The sequence below is a fragment of the Culicoides brevitarsis genome, chromosome 1, assembly GCF_036172545.1.
Source record: "Culicoides brevitarsis isolate CSIRO-B50_1 chromosome 1, AGI_CSIRO_Cbre_v1, whole genome shotgun sequence".
Lineage (NCBI taxonomy): Eukaryota > Metazoa > Arthropoda > Insecta > Diptera > Ceratopogonidae > Culicoides > Culicoides brevitarsis.
In genome coordinates, this window is record NC_087085.1 from 34,869,542 (window position 1) to 34,886,129 (window position 16,588).

Genomic DNA, 16,588 nt, shown 5'->3' on the forward strand with positions numbered 1-16,588 from the left:
TGTCATTCTTTATATACATATATATATAATTGTAATGATTAAAAATATATAACATTATGTAAAATGATATGTTAAAATATATATGATTATAAATTATTATTATTATAAATAAAGAAAAATAAAACAGTATAACGTGTTTTTTATTATTTATTTTAATTTTTAAACAAGGATTTTACTTTGAAGGAATTTTATTATAATTTTTATTGGAGTTAATATTTAACATTTATACATTTTTCTAATGTACATTTAAGGTAAACATCATTTTTAATTACATTTCAAGTGTAATATTATTATTAATATTATTTATAATGCACTTTTTCTTACATTATCGCGATTTTCGATCACATTTTGGTCATTTGCGGTAAATATTTTTAAATATTATTTTTTTTTTGTAAGTACTATTGAGCTGTTCTTAACCTTAAATTTGCAATATTTGTCATTTTTTAATTTTTCTTAAAATTTATCATCTTTCATCGTGTCCCGTCGATATATTGTCTGTGACATGTTCTGCCGCTCGTCTCAATAATTTATTCATTTTTTTCCCAATTGCCTTCGGATATTCATTTTTCTTGATTCTCTCGACTTTAGACTGATGCGGCACCGCGCCATTCTCCAACTGCACCTGACACAAGTGATTTAGTGGCTTGACGAGATCCTCGCGATATTGCTCGTTGTCTTCGAGAATTGCCAACGCTTCAATGGCACTTTCGAACGTCGAGAGACACTTTTCGTGTGGTTGCGTTCGAATAATGTAACTACTATTTCCGCGTGGAATCAACTTGATTGGCTGCAATTTGTGTAGTTGCGGATTGTTACTGTAAATTGCTTTTGCCTGTTGCCATGTGCCATCGAGAATCAATATGTTGTAGGGGCCTTTGTCCTTTGGAATGTTCGCAATGTCGATGGAATCGCGACTCGGATAGAGCAAAAGTGAATTTTCCGATTCGAAAATCTCCTTGAGTTCGTCGTCAATTTTCCAGTCGAGAAAACGTTTTCCTTTGTAGATGAGACATTTTCCTTCGGCGAGTCCGAGTTTGAGCATGGGAGCGGTTCGCAGGCAACGTTTCTCCTCTGCCGGATGTTGGAGCAAGACGATGCGGTTGCGGGGCGTCAAAGGAACTTTCGGCAAGGCAGAGCACCAACAGGCATTCAAGGGACGTCTAAAAATTGAAATTTTCTTTAAAAAATGAAAAATTGGTAATTTTATATGAAACTTACTCGCATTGAAGACACAATTTACGTTTTTCAGATTTTTCTGGCTCGAGACCGCACAAATCGCTCCATGCCTCAGATTCTTCCATATTTACTGAAATCCTCTGGAAAACCACATGAAATGAAGTTTCTTTGAAATTGAGTAAATGAACGATGCATGATTTGGACATGACACAGAAATTCGCCTTCATTCTAATTCAAACTTCCGGCGGTAAACTAGAAATTGAGGGCGCTGTACCGGAAATTAATAATTTGATTGAATTAGCATAAAAGGCGATTTCTTAAGATAGAACGACCGGTATTTTGTAAAGAAAAAAATTAAAAATTAATGAAAAATCGTAAAATTTTCTTCATACACTTAATTTAAGGATGTTTTTATTTATTTTCCATAAATCATTAGGTTTAATTACAATCAGGAATATTTATTTTGAATGTTTTTTTTTGTGTTACAGACAGATTTCCTTAAAATTAATTTCTAATTTTCTTCTAACTTTTTTTCTTTTCATTTTCTTTTACACTTTATAATAATTGATAAAATTTTTATGAAAATTTCTTCGTCCTCCGTTCAATATACATTTAAAATTACTCGTTTTTTTTATTAGGGAACAATGTACATTCATTCAAAAAGTTGCTATTTTTTTGAAATTTTCTTAAAAAATGGAGACACATTTAGATAGTTAGTTTAGTTTTCAACAGAAAATTGTATTTTTCCTTTTCTAAACATTAACATTAAAAATTAGTATGTTAAAAATGTACACAGTTAATATGTTTTATATAATAATAATAATAATTTTTATCATATATATATATTTTTTTTAATAAAATGTTTCTCTATTGTAGATTTTTTTTGCATATATTTGTATCACATTGCTGTATATAAAAAATTTTGGTTCTATTGTTCGTTGTTAGGATGGTTTTTTCTTCTGTATTTTTTTTTATTATAGTAAATATTTTATATCATATATTTTTGTTTTATTAATAATTCCTGGATTATTGTATTTGTGCTTTTTTTGCCAAAAATATATTTTTTTCTGTATGGAACTGTTTTTTTTTTATTTATTTAATTAAAATTAATTAATAGTGACTTATGTTATAGTTGAAAGTATACATTTACAAGTTTTTTATAGAGTTATTCTAATTTAATATTATTATACTTACAAATTGCTGTTAAAAAGCTCAGAAACAAAAAACAAGCTAAAATTATTAAAAACATTTAAAAAACACAAGAAAAAAGGGTTCGCGCCTTGCTTTTGGAAAGTTCTTTGAATGTTATTCATCTAAAACGTTTATCACAGTTTACAATTATGTATATTTTTCATTTTAAATTAATATTATTAATAATATATAATTTATAGTGAGCAAGAAAATTTAAAAATAAAAAAAAACTTGTTAATAGTATTAAGGTGGTGAATAAAAAAAATATGTAATTTTATTTTTGTCTAATTTTAATAGTGAGCAAGAAAAACTTAGAATAAAAAGGTTTTCATACCTTTTTGGAAAGGTAAAAAATAAATCTGAAAAAAATATTATTAGGCTTAATTTTTAGGCTCTAATTAGGCTTTTGGAGGCTTTTAGTATACATTTTTTAAAATTCTTTCGATTTTTTGTTGTTTTTTTAAATTAAGTAAAAAATAGGTGGGTGTGATTTATTGTGTAAAAAAAATAAAAATAATAAAAGTGTATTGCAATTATGTTTATTTTTGTCTAATTTTAATAATAATTAATAATAATAATAAGTAACAGTATTTATTTTATATTATTAAAATTAATGATATTATTTTTTAAAATGCAACATTAAACATATATATTAAACATTATTATATAACAAAAGAAACCTAAAATAAAAAAAAAATATTATTTTATTTATAATATTGCAAGTACTATGTGATAAAATAATAATAATAATTAATTATTGTTTTAAAGTAACCTGTTTCCGATATTTTAATATCCTTCTTAATTTAATATTTTTTTTATAAATTTTAATGTTACAATATATTATAATGTTATATTATTTAGTATAATTGTTATACATTTACATTTTTTTCTATTATTATTTAATTTTTAAGTTTATTACATTCAATTTTAGACTAAATTTTATAATATTATGTTTAATATTTATTTCATCATATATAAATGTGTGTGTGTATATGAATGTTTTTTTTTCAGTAGTATATGATCATTCATTATAATAATAATAAAACATTAATCCGCATACCTCTCATATACACGACTATATTAATTAAAACTTTTTTCACTTTTTTATCTTCATTATTATCATTTTTAATTTAGTTTGCACTACATATACATACACATATGTGGATGAAGTTATATATGTAAATATAATTAATTTCACATTAAATTAAAATGTATTTTTTTTTGTTCATTATCAAGTTAGAAGTACTTTGCTAATCCTTCAATCCTTTGCAATTAATGTTCGGACTTGTTGAAAAACTGTAAAGTGCACAATAGTTTTTCGTTTTAACTTTCCTTTTTTCACGTTCATTTAATTTACTAACATTTTTAATGGAGATGATGGTGCTTTTTTTTTTGTTTCCCTCATATAGGTATATGTAGGTAGTATAATAATGATCATCACATGCATTATTTATTTTTAAGTACATTATGTATGTTTTTTCTGTTGTATTTTTCTGATTCAATTATATGAAGTTCGGACATCCTTTTAATAAATAAATTTAAAATAAAAAGCTGTGTGGGCTTAAAAGTGAGTGTTAAAAGGTTTCTCTTTCGTGTCGCCGGATTTACGAACACGAATACTCATTTAATTATCCCTTGTCTTTCCCGGGGCCCACAGTGACGCCGCTCAGCAAATGCTCGCCCGACATCAAGCCGCTCGGTTGATGCGCATAATTCCTAATTTGATGCAACGAGATCAGTTGATTGGGAAAACTGTTTCCGGTATTTTGGGTGACATTTTTGTTGCTCGGGAAACTGATGGCGTCATACAAATACGGTCGTTGTGCCAGTTGATGATGGTGTCCTAAGCTGTTGAGATGCGGCGGCATCGAGTTAATTGGCGTGAATGCGGAATTCGACGTGGATTTTGGTGTGCTGTCGTAGTTTGAAGCGATCGACATGGGCGTCGAGGAGGGCGGTAGTTGCCCGTTGTTGTTATTCATGTGACTATTGCTGTTTTGGCGTGCCGACATTGCCAGATCTTCGACGTCGTCGCCGCGATGATGCGAATCTACCATGCTATTTTGCGTGCTGTTACTTCGATGATGTTGTTGTTGTTGTTGCTGCTGCTGCTGTTGTTGATTTTGCGAGATATCGGGATGTCCGTTTTGCTGCTGATTCGAGTGATTTGGGAACTCGTGCGACTGCGGTTGCTGATGCTGGATGATTTCCGTGAGATTTGCCGCCGAATCGGGACTCACTTTGGGCCAGTACGGATGATCGCCCGTCATTGCCGGTATCGCGGGCGTATTTAACGTCAAATTTGAGCCTTTTGTCGAGCCCGAAGACGCTGCCGGTGCCGGTAAACTCGAAATCGGTGGTCTCTTATCCGTGCGTTCGGCATGTTTTTGCATGTGTTTCGTCAAATACGTCTCTTGCGTGTAGGATTTTCCGCAATATTGACAAATGTGCGTCTTCAAGTGCTTCGATTCCTTGTGTTTTGGGATGTGTTCGAGCAACGAAGGCTCGTCGGAGAAACATTTGTAGCACGAATTGCATTTGTAGGGTTTGTCCGTTTGGTGACATCGCGAATGCGATTGCAAATTCGAGAGTTGCGAAAATGCCTTTTGACATCCCGGATGACGACATTTGTAGGGCTTGTCGCCCGTATGCGTGCGAATGTGCTGCTGCAGATGCGACAATTGCGTGAATTTTCGCTGACAAATCTCGCAGCGGTACGGCTTGATGCCCAAATGGATGCGTGTGTGCTGCGACAAGTAGCTCGAATTGGCGAATGCCTTTGAACATTGGGAACATTTATATGGTTTAGCTTCACGCATATGCACTTGAGTGTGCAGCTGTAAGTCAGCTTTTGATGTAAAGATCTGAAATTAAAGAAAAAAAAAATAAAATTAGACAAAAATTTCATAAAAAAATTTAAAAAAATGAAAATTAAATTTTTCGCAGAAGCAAAAAAAAAGTATCAAATATTTATTTATAGCACAAAAACGAAGGAGGAAAAAAATTCATTCAATTAATATCGAACCTACGTCGTTATCGTGGTATGTTTCTGATGCAGAAAAAAAAACTTTTAACTCGTCATGGCGATCAAATAAATTAAATTTTAATAAATTTCTCATTAAAAATTTATTTCAGGGTAGAAAATTTATACTCGCACTCACTCATCGGGTTCGTCATAAAAATTTTGTAGCAAAGTGTAGCTATTTTTATAAAAATGTGAAAGGATTATATCGGAAAGAGACGCTTGTTAGAGATAGGTAGGACGACAAAGTACCGAAAAAATAAACAAAATTAATTTTTTGTTTGTAAAAAAAACTTTTTTTTCGTTAAAAAATTGTAAAAATATTAACTTGTGTCTCAACCTAATGCTCATTTTTCACAAAAAAATTATTAAAACAGTATCCGTGATGAACGTAAATTAAAAAAAAAACTTATTAATTATTAAGAGAATACGAGCATAAAGATAAAAAAATAACAATGTAGCGGAAAAAAAATTTAAGCCTTCTAGCCAAATAGAATTTTTAGCGCGCCTGCTGAACAGCTAGACACAAAAGTTAAACGTAGTAGCTCTAAAACATTTTTTTTATTAAATTAAAAGAAAATAAATGAAAAAAAATGTACATATAACCGAAAATTATACATTTTTAATGAAAATAAATACAAAACAATCGTTTTCATCGGAGTTGCGAGTGCATGCGAGACGAATGTCAGCCAATCATGTGTCCAAACACAGAATCGGGAGGAAAGCATGAAAAAAAAAATCTCGAACAATACTTTTTTTTTGATACAAATTTATTCATTTCCCCCTTTTTTGTTTCTAATGATAGAGAAATTGCTCGACAGTCGCACCCTTTCTTTCGTTCTTTCCTTTTATCTCATTAATAATTTCCCATTAAGCATTTTTTTTTAGGTATTCGATTGTCTCATCTGTCTGTCAAACACACAAATTCGTCAGATGGAGAGAGATTTCAATGCTTGTTTGTTACTGCAACTATTTATTTCCAATTGTCACTCATACGACATTATGAACAACTAAAATAACAAAAAAAAAAAAAAAAAAGAGCAAATCAAAGTGTGAAAGCTAAAAACAAAAAAAAAGTTTATATAGAATTAGCAAGAAAATTTGGTTATAGGATATGTTTTAATTATATTTTATATATTTTTTACAAAAATATTTTTATTTTATAAATTTTTCTATATTTTTTTTTTGTATTCAACTACAATTTATTTTTGATGAGAAAAATTATTTTGAAAATAAAAAATTTTCAAAAAAAAAAAATAATTTAAATAAAAGATTTTAATTAATTTTGAAAAAAAAAATCTAAAAATAAATAACAATCTGAAAAAAAGTATTGAAAAAAATTAAAAAAAAAAAAAAAAAAATTAAAAAATTTATTAAATTTAAATAATTTAATAAATTAAACGAAAATTTAAATTTAATTTAAATAAATTTTTAAAATCTTTTTTTAAATATTAAAAAAAAAATATTAAAAATTAAATTAAATTAAAAATTAAACAAAAATAAAAAGAATAATATTAATAAAATTATACTAAAATTTTCAAAATAACAAATATATTTAAAATTTACTTTATTTAAAATTTTTTAAAAAAAAAATTAAAAAAAAATTATAAAAAAATTTTTTAAAATTAAAGTTATGACAGGATATATTGTTTTTGCATGAAAATTATTTTTTTTAAATAGCACAAAAAATATATATTTTGACAAAAACAATATAGTATAAAAAGCATATTCTACAAAACTGTCAGCATTTTTTGTTCAAAAATAAAAAAAATCATTTCCTTGCATATATTTAAACATTGTCGGTTTGTGCGTCTGTTTTGTGGGCAAAAATTTGTGCGTGTATGCAACAAACAATGTATATGTGTTTCGGGAGAGAAAAGAAGAGTTGGAATGATTGTTCGAAGAAAAAGAATTAAAACAAAAAATTTGAATAGAAAAGTTTTATTTAATGCGTCGAAAAAAAAAAATGTGAAAAAAACCAAAGGGGTGAAATTTCTATTCTATTGGTCCGATCGTGAAGTATCGTCGTCATGTCGTGTTTTTTTTTTGTTTGAAGAAGCACGATGGGAAGGAAGGAAAAGGGAAAATTGGAAAAATAATCAATAAATTAATTAAGACGATTTCAATGAACCCACTCATTCTCTTATTTTTTTACAGATTTTTTTTGTGCATAAAAATTTTTTTGGATACTAACAACAACCGACAGAAGATGTTATTTGAGAAGTTCTTTGAAGGACAGGCTATGTACCTACAGAAATGCTAACAAAGTAAGACAAACATACGTAACTAAGAAGGCGCCAACGTTTTTTTTTTTATTTTTTTCTTAGAAGGCTCATGTTTTTCCATCGTAATTTGGAGGAAAATGAACATATTTGACGGGGTTTGATTGACTCTGAGTGCAAATGTCAAAATTTTACTCAAAAAAAGTAATGGAAATGGTCAAAATTGGTAAATTTGGTCTGTCATTGAAAAAAAATTGGCAGAAAACTTATCATTAAAGTGCAAAAAAATTATTTAAGTCACTTTTGACGTCATTTAATGCTGTTTAAATGTCAAATTCACTCTCAAATTGCAATAAATGCGTCTCAAAATCAAAAAATTACGATTTTATTGGACATGAGTTGCTTTAAAAATAGCTATAAATGACATTTTATAGCTTTCTATCAAAGAAACAGCTAAAAAAATATAAAAATTAAAAATATTTTAAAATATTTAAAAATGTTAAAAAAATATTAAAAATATTAAAAATATTAAAAAATATCAAAAAAATATTAAAAATGTATTTTAAATATTTATTTTCAAAAATACAATTTTGCATTTAAAACTTAAATAAATTCACAAAATAAATTTTAAAAATAAAAATTATGAACAAAAAAATTTTTTTTAGATTAAAAATAAATTTTCTTTGACATTGGTGCTTTTTGTCACATTCAAGAACCGAAAACAAATCAAAAAAAAATTTTCTTTAAAAATATTTTAATTCTCTCACACGTTAAACACTAAAAAACAGAAAACACTCACATTTTTCTTAAAAAATTGCATCCAATTCACAAAAAATTAGCTACTTATCAAAATTCTGAGCAATTAGTCACACAATTACAGCTTCAGGTGCTTTTTCGTGCCCAAAACAATGACATCAAAAGCCTTTTAACCAAAGTTTTTTTTTGTTTTTACTCCTTTTCCTTCATCTCCTTGTTAAAAGAAACGAATTTTAAGTGATTTCACTCAAAACTTTCATTACAAAGGACAATAACCCCATTTTTAAAGGAGTATAATTTTTATACATTTTTAAAATGTTTCTCTATATAATATAATAATAAATGAAAAAAAATATACACTCACACAGCTTCATACATTTTTTTTTTCGTTTCGTGGAATGAGGCACGAACGACGAACAAACTAGGGAAGAAGGGCGCATATTATGTGTTTTACTAAAAAAAAAATCTACAAAGCGTACAGTGAAAAAATCTCATTTTAACTGTTGAAGGGGACGATAATTAAAAACTTTACGCATATAATTTTTTTTTGCAGTTCAACGAAGACGACGTCCTACCTTCATGTCTTTCGTTTGACCAGTAGTTGGTCCGGCAATCAGTTCATCCGATGTCTCTGATGGCGGATGCTGCGGCGATAGTTGGTCCGTGCTTTGATGCTGCTGCTGCTGTAATTGTTGATAAGGTTGATGCTGCTGCTGCTGCGTCTGATGATAATTATTTGTTTGTTGTTGGTGTAACAAAGACACGGACGAGGAGGAGGACGATGATATATTATTATTGTATGAATTATTGGCAGTCGCAGTGCGATTATGTTTGCGATTTTTTCGATAACTTTTTGTTTTTATTTCGGGCTGCGTCGACGTCATGCCATGTACATTGTTGTTTGCTCGATCATCCATCAGATTATGATTATTGCCGTTGCTGCTGCCGTGATGTTGCTGGTGCTTATTTGATTGATTTTCATGGGCATGATGGTGCTGATGTTGGAGCTGATGGTGCATTTCGCCGTTGTTGCGTTCCGAGTTACTCATGAATGATTTATGGTTGAATTCAATGGCCCGCAGATCGGTTGTGCTCGCTGCATGCCCGCCGCTTTGCAAGGGACTTGAAGTGGCAATTGTCTGAAGGACATCGCGCTCATTTATTGTCGTCCGTAGCTGGTCAATGGAGCGATAATACGAATAGTCACTTGTCGGTATCTCACCAATTAAGGGGCTACTGTGGTAGTCTAAGCCTCCTCCGGGACGCGGATATTCAATTATGCGACTTTCCATCATTTTTCTCACGATTTTTTATTTATTACATAAAAATTGACACTTTTTTTTTTCATTCAATCACTTGTCAATAAGTGATTTCTGGTGCAAATTTACCAATATCGAATCGACACGAAAGCACAATGCACAAAAAAATAGTTATTTGTTCTATTTTTTTTTTATATTTTATTGTTGTATGATTTTTTTATTTTAATTTTTTTCAGTGAGTTTGAGTTCAGTCATTCATTCAATGAATGCAAATAAATTTTTGATCCGCACTTTTGTGTATTCGTTGTAGGTGTGCACATTTTATTGGGTAAAAACAAACAAAAATCACTTTTTTTCTCCTGCGAGCTTACCGCCATCAACTTCGCATATTTTTCATTTTTGTTTGAACCTGAACCTGAATGTGCATATTTATAAACAGGACACCGCAGTTTTTTCTCTATGCAGCAGTATTATAGGGTGAGTTTCTTCAGAAAAATATCTTTTGATCAACTTCTTAATATTTTTTGGTCCAAAAAGTATTTTTGAGTGTTTTTTTTTATTGAATTTTGATGGATTTTAATACAGAAGATGATAATTTTTGTCTTTTAGGATGAAGTTTTTGAATTTTTTTTTAATTTTTATAAAATTTTTTGGTATTTAAGCTACTTTGTCTCACGAATTGCTTTAAGTTTATATTAAAAAATATTTTAGTTTTTATTTTTATTAGTTGCTTGATATTCTTCTATCACTCGAAAAAAGATTTTTGTCCCAAATTTTTAATTGCTTTTTTTTTAAAAAAGCTTTAATTTTAAAAAAAAAAAATATTTTTTTAAGTCTTTTAATTTTTTTTAATTTTTAAATAAAAAACTTTTGAATATTTTGTAGAGATTTTTTTATCTAAAAAAAAATTGTGAATTATTTTTTTTAAATTTTAATTTATTTATTATTTTTTCTCGATTTGTTCATTAAAATAAATAAAAAAATTTTGAGCAATTATTCATTAATTTGACAATTTAAGCCAAATTTTTAGTAAATTTTAAAAGTTTGAGAAATTTTTTTATTTTTAAAATTTAAATAACTTTTGAAATTATTTTAAAAATTTTGCGAGTTTCTTTTAATTTTTTATTTAAATATTTTAAGCATTTTTAAAAAAAAAATTTTATTTTTTAAAATTTGTCACTTAATGTTTATTTAAACATGATTTTTTTGTATTTTTTCGATTTTTTTTAATTAAAAAATTTTATTAATTTTTATTATTTTTTTTTTTTCAGAACCTCAGCAAAAATTATTTATTTCAATAAGTTCTTCTGTTCACCCTATGTCTGACTACCTTTCGCCTTTGAACTATTCTACACTTAGTTAACGGAGCTGAATGTCAATATTGCACTTGTATCTATTTTATTATAGGTAGTTTTTATGACACTCAAAAAAAGGGTGAGAATAACAATATTTTTATTTGAATTGTTTTTCACTTTTTTTCACAAATTTTAATAGTTTTTTTTTCAGGTTCACCAAATCAAACTTTTTTGTATATATTTTATTTTTTTATTAATTCAACTTTGTGCCGTGCAAATATCAACGATGACGACAAAAAAATGTGGCAGTCTCGAATTGCACTTTTTTTTGTGTTGTTTGATCACACGTTAGTTTTGGGATCCTGTTCTCGGTAACAAACGAATTTTTTTTCGCACTACTAGTTGTTGCTACTTGCGCGGCATATACGGGCAAGGCAAGCGCGTCTGTTCAGGGGATGATTGAATTAATGGACAAACACACACCGAAAATAATGAATAATTTTTCAATGTTGCTCATTAGAATGTAAAAATTCGACTGATTTAAAAAAAAGTGTTTCATGAAATAAAAAGTCTATCTAAAAATTTACAGCAATAACAAGAAGAATGGGGCACAACACACGTGCTGCTGCTATGTGAGCTGTTTGTTCGCGCGTTCTCCTCTGTGTGAGTGAGTGGGTATCATTACTATTCGTACAGCAAGCGGCGTGCTAGTCAAGTAGCTTCATCTACACGGCCACGACGACGACGACGATGACGACGAACAACAAAAAAAAAACATGAAAGAGTAATTTTTTTCCAGTTTTTATACAAATTTTTTTTCGGTGTACTTCGTGCCGATGCCACTTCACTCACTCGTAGTGTCTACTTTAGCGTTAAAACACAAGCCAGCTCTCTATAGATTCCTCATCATTTATATTATTGCCATTTTCCGTACACTCATTTAAAAAATCCTCGTAGTGTGGCGCTAAAAAAAAAGAATTATAACAACTTATCCCTCATCACGTATGAATCCCGTTGTCGTTGCTGCCATACGAGAATGCATCCCATTCCCCGTCGAACGGCAAAAAAAAATTGTACATGAACATTTTTTTAACATCTCATTTATTAGCGTACGAGACGTGCATTTTTTCGGGATTTTTTTCACTCCCCATTCGCGTACAGCGACACACGATCCATGAATGAAAGTGATATTAAATGATAATTTAAATGAGCAAAACAGAGAGCAGCGCATTTCATTAACGCACGAAACGCGGCAGCACGAATCGACACTCGCTACGGGGAAAAAAATACGGGAAGAAAATGAAAAATAAAAATCAAGAAAAATAAGTACGACACACACACACGATGGGGTTTTCCCGCATGACTCCTACACAAAGTGCGCTCGTGTGTGTGTGTGTGTGTGTAATGAAATGTACTTTTTTAAATAGCGCCCGGCACATTGTTTGTATTGCATTCCATTATGAGTGGAACATAACACGTTATAGTTGTGTTTTTCTATTTTTTTTTTTGTTTTTATTTTTTTTTTCGTTGAGCCTTTTTTTCGGGAAAAATGTTCGGGTGCGTGTCGGTTTGCATGAGTGTTGCGAACTTGTGGAAAGAGTTGGAAGGAGGACGGGAGATTGGTCGAAAAATAAAATAAAAAAGAATTTAAAAAGGGGTTGAAAAAAATGTTTTAAAAAAGTTTGTTAAAAAATGTCTGATTAAATCAGGATGGGGAGATGGATTGTCGTCATTTGATTTTTTTTTATTTATAAAATTTAATTTAATTTTAATTTTTGTTAATATTTTCTTAATTTTTTGAATAAAAAATTGTGAATTTATTTAAAAAAAAAACCTTGACATAAAAAATTTTTAGTAAGAAATTTTTATTTTTGTGTAAGTTTTTTACAATATTTTTTTTAACTATTCTTGAATCAAATTAAATAATTATTTAAAAATATTTTCATAAAATATATTTTATTACTTTGAAGTTTTAAAATTATTTTATGAATATTATTACAAATATCAAAAAAAAAAAAATAATAAAATGGAAGTTAGAATTAAATAGATTGATTAAAAATTATTTAACAAAAAAAAAAAAAAATAAATAAATAAAATAAAAAAAGTAAGTACAAATTTTATTTTATTTTTAATTTTAACGAAATTTTAAATTAATTTTTATTTCATTATTTTTTTTTATTTTTAATCAATTTTTATCTAATTTATAAATTATTGAATTTTAAATAAAAAGAAAAAAATATTTAAAATTAATAAAATTTAATTAATTAATTTAATAAAAATTATTATTTAAATTAATAAAAAAAAAAATAATAATTAAATAAATTTAATAATTAAAAATAAAAAACTTCTTAAATTAAAATTAATTTAGTTAAAAAATAAAATTTATTTTTTTACTCAAATTTAAATATTTTTTTAAATAAATAAAAAAAATAAATAATTTAAAAATAATTTTAAATAAATAATATTTATTTTCAATAAAATGATAAAATCTTGCCAAATTAAAAAAAAAATCAAAATTTTAATAAAAATTAAATTTCTGCTGAAATTTGTATGATCAGTGCTTCGTCTAGCTCATTTTATCGGAGATAAAATAAAAGCAACAAGAAGAACACGAAAAAAAATGAATCAAACAAGAGGGTGGTAATTTTTTCTAGACACCTATTTTCAATAGCAACGAATGTACACTCACTCGTACGACGGAATTTTTTCCTCTCACAAACACATTTTTAAATTTTCCGTACAAACACAAACGCATTCGCTATACGTTCTGTCCATGCTCGTTACTGTCCGTGGAAAAACAAAAAAAAATAGGATAAAAATTACGAGTACGAGAAAAAAATTCGAATTAAGTACACAGTAACGTACAGAAATGTGGATTGGAAAAAAATGCAAAAATCGAGGGGAAGTTGCATACTTTTTTATTTCCATCACACACGATGCGTATGTGCATTCAGCGTGTTGTCGAGCGGGAATAAAGGAGTAAAATCTCACGAAACTTTGCTTGTTTGACCGGTAGTTCAGTGTCAGAATTTCAGGATAATAGATATAAAAAGGATTATCTTTCAGGACAAAAATAATAAAACTAAAAAGGGAGATTTTATTTCTTTTGAGTTAATTAGCATAATCATCTCATGAGGTCGAAGGTTAATTTAAAACTTCGCATTTAACGTAAGAGGTACGTGATTTATTCAAGTCTCCGACATTCAAAATTGAAATATGAAGAAGTTACGTGATCTTTAATAAATAAAGATTCTTTAATTGTTATTTAAAGTGGTCAAAGTTTTTTTCTTGGTTTTTATTAAAATGAACAAAAACGACACAAATTTGGGCAGAAAATCAATTATTCGGGAATTAACGTGACTTGACGTCTTCACGCGCTTTTTTTATTTTATTTATTTATTTTTTTTTGTGAGAAGAGACGACCTTGACTTTAATTATTTTTTTTTGTTTCGCGTGTCTTCCTATTTTTTGCTTTTTTTAATATTTAATTTCAATGTTTTTCTGCTTAAAATTCATGAATATTTTGATATAATTAATATTTTTCAAGAAATTTTCAAGCTTTAATAAGAAAAATTATTTTTATGATTTCAGAGAAAATTAAAATTTAAGAAATGACCAAAGAATGAGACAAAAAGTAATTTGTTTGTCAAATGTCTGCAAAAAAAAATACGGAGAAAGGATCAATATCAATTATTTTTTTTAGAAATTAAAGATGTTAAACATTTTTAGACGTTTGAGAATGTATTTACGTAAAAATTAAAGAAATATTTCTTAATTTTTTTTTTTTAGTAAAAATTTCAAAAAATTCATATGAAAATAATTTTTCCTGCAAATTTTTTAAATTTAAAATAAACAAAAATTAATTTTTTTTTTGATTACTTTATTTTTTTTAAATAATATTTTTATATGTATTTAATATTTTAATTATTTTTTTTTAATACCTACTAAATATTATTTTTTTCTTTTATTTTTTTATAAAATATAAATTTTTGAAAAACTTACAATATAAATATTAATGAAAAGTAACTTTTCACCTTAAACAATAATTTTTTTATTTTTTTTTTTTTGCAGCAAAAACAGAAGTTGACCATTTATTGCATCTAACGAAGCACTCATTACGGCAGATATTTATAAAAAATAAAAAAAAAATCGTTGAGTCATCTCATAATCGATCAAAATTAGTTCAGTAGTGTCAAAATATTCATTCGGATCTGAATGGTAAGAATTTCAATTTTTTTTTGTTACATAACAATTAATAATTAATGAATTCTTTTTTTAGAACAGATCAAATAACTAACAAGCAAATTTATTCAAATCACCGCACTCAAGTACCCGCAAGAAGAATACTTCAGACAATTGTCCCGGAATAAAAAATCGTGTTTCACTTTTAAAATGATATTTAAATCATTTGTCGAACAAGTCTTTTGTGTACAGATTGTAAGTGTTCTTTACCATTTTCGATCGACATTTGTTAAAAATTCTATTCTTACACGATTGTAGGCATTTCAAAACTATTCGCATGATTGAATGTTCAAGGTTGCCGTACATTTTTATCGAAATAATATTAAAATTAAATGAATTGTCACACAACACATTCGATTTGCGACAAAAATCTCCCACACGAAATTCTAGGAGCGCGAAAAAAGGTATTGATGTCTGTCAAAGAAGAATGTCATTTGAATTGTTGTGCAAATAAATGGAAGATTTTTGTTTGGGAGAGTTGGTCAAGTGTTGAGGGATCGAATTGCGAACGGAGTTTAAGATGAAAAATTGACAATATCAACGTTTTTTGTTATTTTTCGCTAAATTTTGAGAAAAATTATTAAGAAAATTATTTTTGAGTCTCATTTTTGAAGGAAAATATTTTACTAAAAGGTTAAAAATATTTAAAAATTATGAAGTTTTTAAAGATATTTTGATATTATTTCTAAATTTGAGTAAAAATATGCTACAAAAATTATAAAATTTAAATTTAGAACGAAAAATATTTTTTTTAAACCAAAAATCTCGAAAAAAAATATTTTTGGAAAATTTTTCAAGTAATTTTTGAAAATTTAATTTAAAAAGTACATTTTTGAGAATTTTTTATTTTTTCAGTACAATTTTCGTAAAAAAATCAAGAATTTTAAGCAAATTTGAATAATTCTAAAGTACAGAAGTAAAAAATCTCAACTTTTATGAATCACAAGTCAAATGTCATCCCACACAACAAACAATGAGGTAACTTTTAATCGTTTTTAAATGAACTGAACATCAAAATAAACACCACATCACGCCAAAAAATCATCATTTAACACGATTTAATGTTCAAGACTACATTTATGAAGTCACTAATGATGGGAGGAAGATCTTTATCTCCGAATCCAAGACAATTGTCGTGAACAAACCAGCAAAATTCGTAATAATGATTGTAATTGTATCAACATTGTCGACCTTCACCGAAATTTTGGACTGCAATCGACCTTGAGAAGCGCTTCTGCGTTGACATTTTGTCTCTTAATGACAAGTGTCTCTGTGAAATTCGGGTTAAATTGTCGTAAAATGACGATTCAAGAGTAATTATTGTCGGTGTTTGACGATAAACGACGATAATTGTTGGTTTGCACACGCATTAATTATTTTCCGAGACCTTTTTCGAAGGTTTCTTAGCTCATTTCCGGTTGTAAT

General features: G+C 27.7%; 2 protein-coding genes across 3 annotated transcripts in view; both read right to left on the reverse strand.

Annotated features, from left to right (window-relative positions):
- Positions 1–177: 177 nt before the first annotated feature.
- LOC134838213 (tRNA-uridine aminocarboxypropyltransferase 2) lies at positions 178–1,339 on the reverse strand. The gene is made up of 2 exons (XM_063853691.1): positions 1,219–1,339; positions 178–1,160 (listed from the first exon to the last, which is right to left on the reverse strand). Exons 1-2 carry the CDS (start codon positions 1,299–1,301, stop codon positions 464–466), a joined length of 780 nt encoding a protein of 259 aa, XP_063709761.1. The 5' UTR covers positions 1,302–1,339; the 3' UTR covers positions 178–463.
- A 2,589-nt stretch (positions 1,340–3,928) lies between these two features.
- The window catches only part of LOC134837961 (zinc finger protein rotund), a 42,947-nt gene continuing 30,287 nt past the window's right edge, over positions 3,929–16,588 (reverse strand). For both annotated transcript variants that reach the window (XM_063853360.1, XM_063853359.1), the window contains exon 6: positions 3,929–5,231. In XM_063853360.1, coding sequence (XP_063709430.1) covers positions 3,996–5,231 — 1,236 coding nt within the window. In that variant the 3' untranslated portion in view covers positions 3,929–3,995. The remainder of the gene's footprint in view (positions 5,232–16,588) is intronic.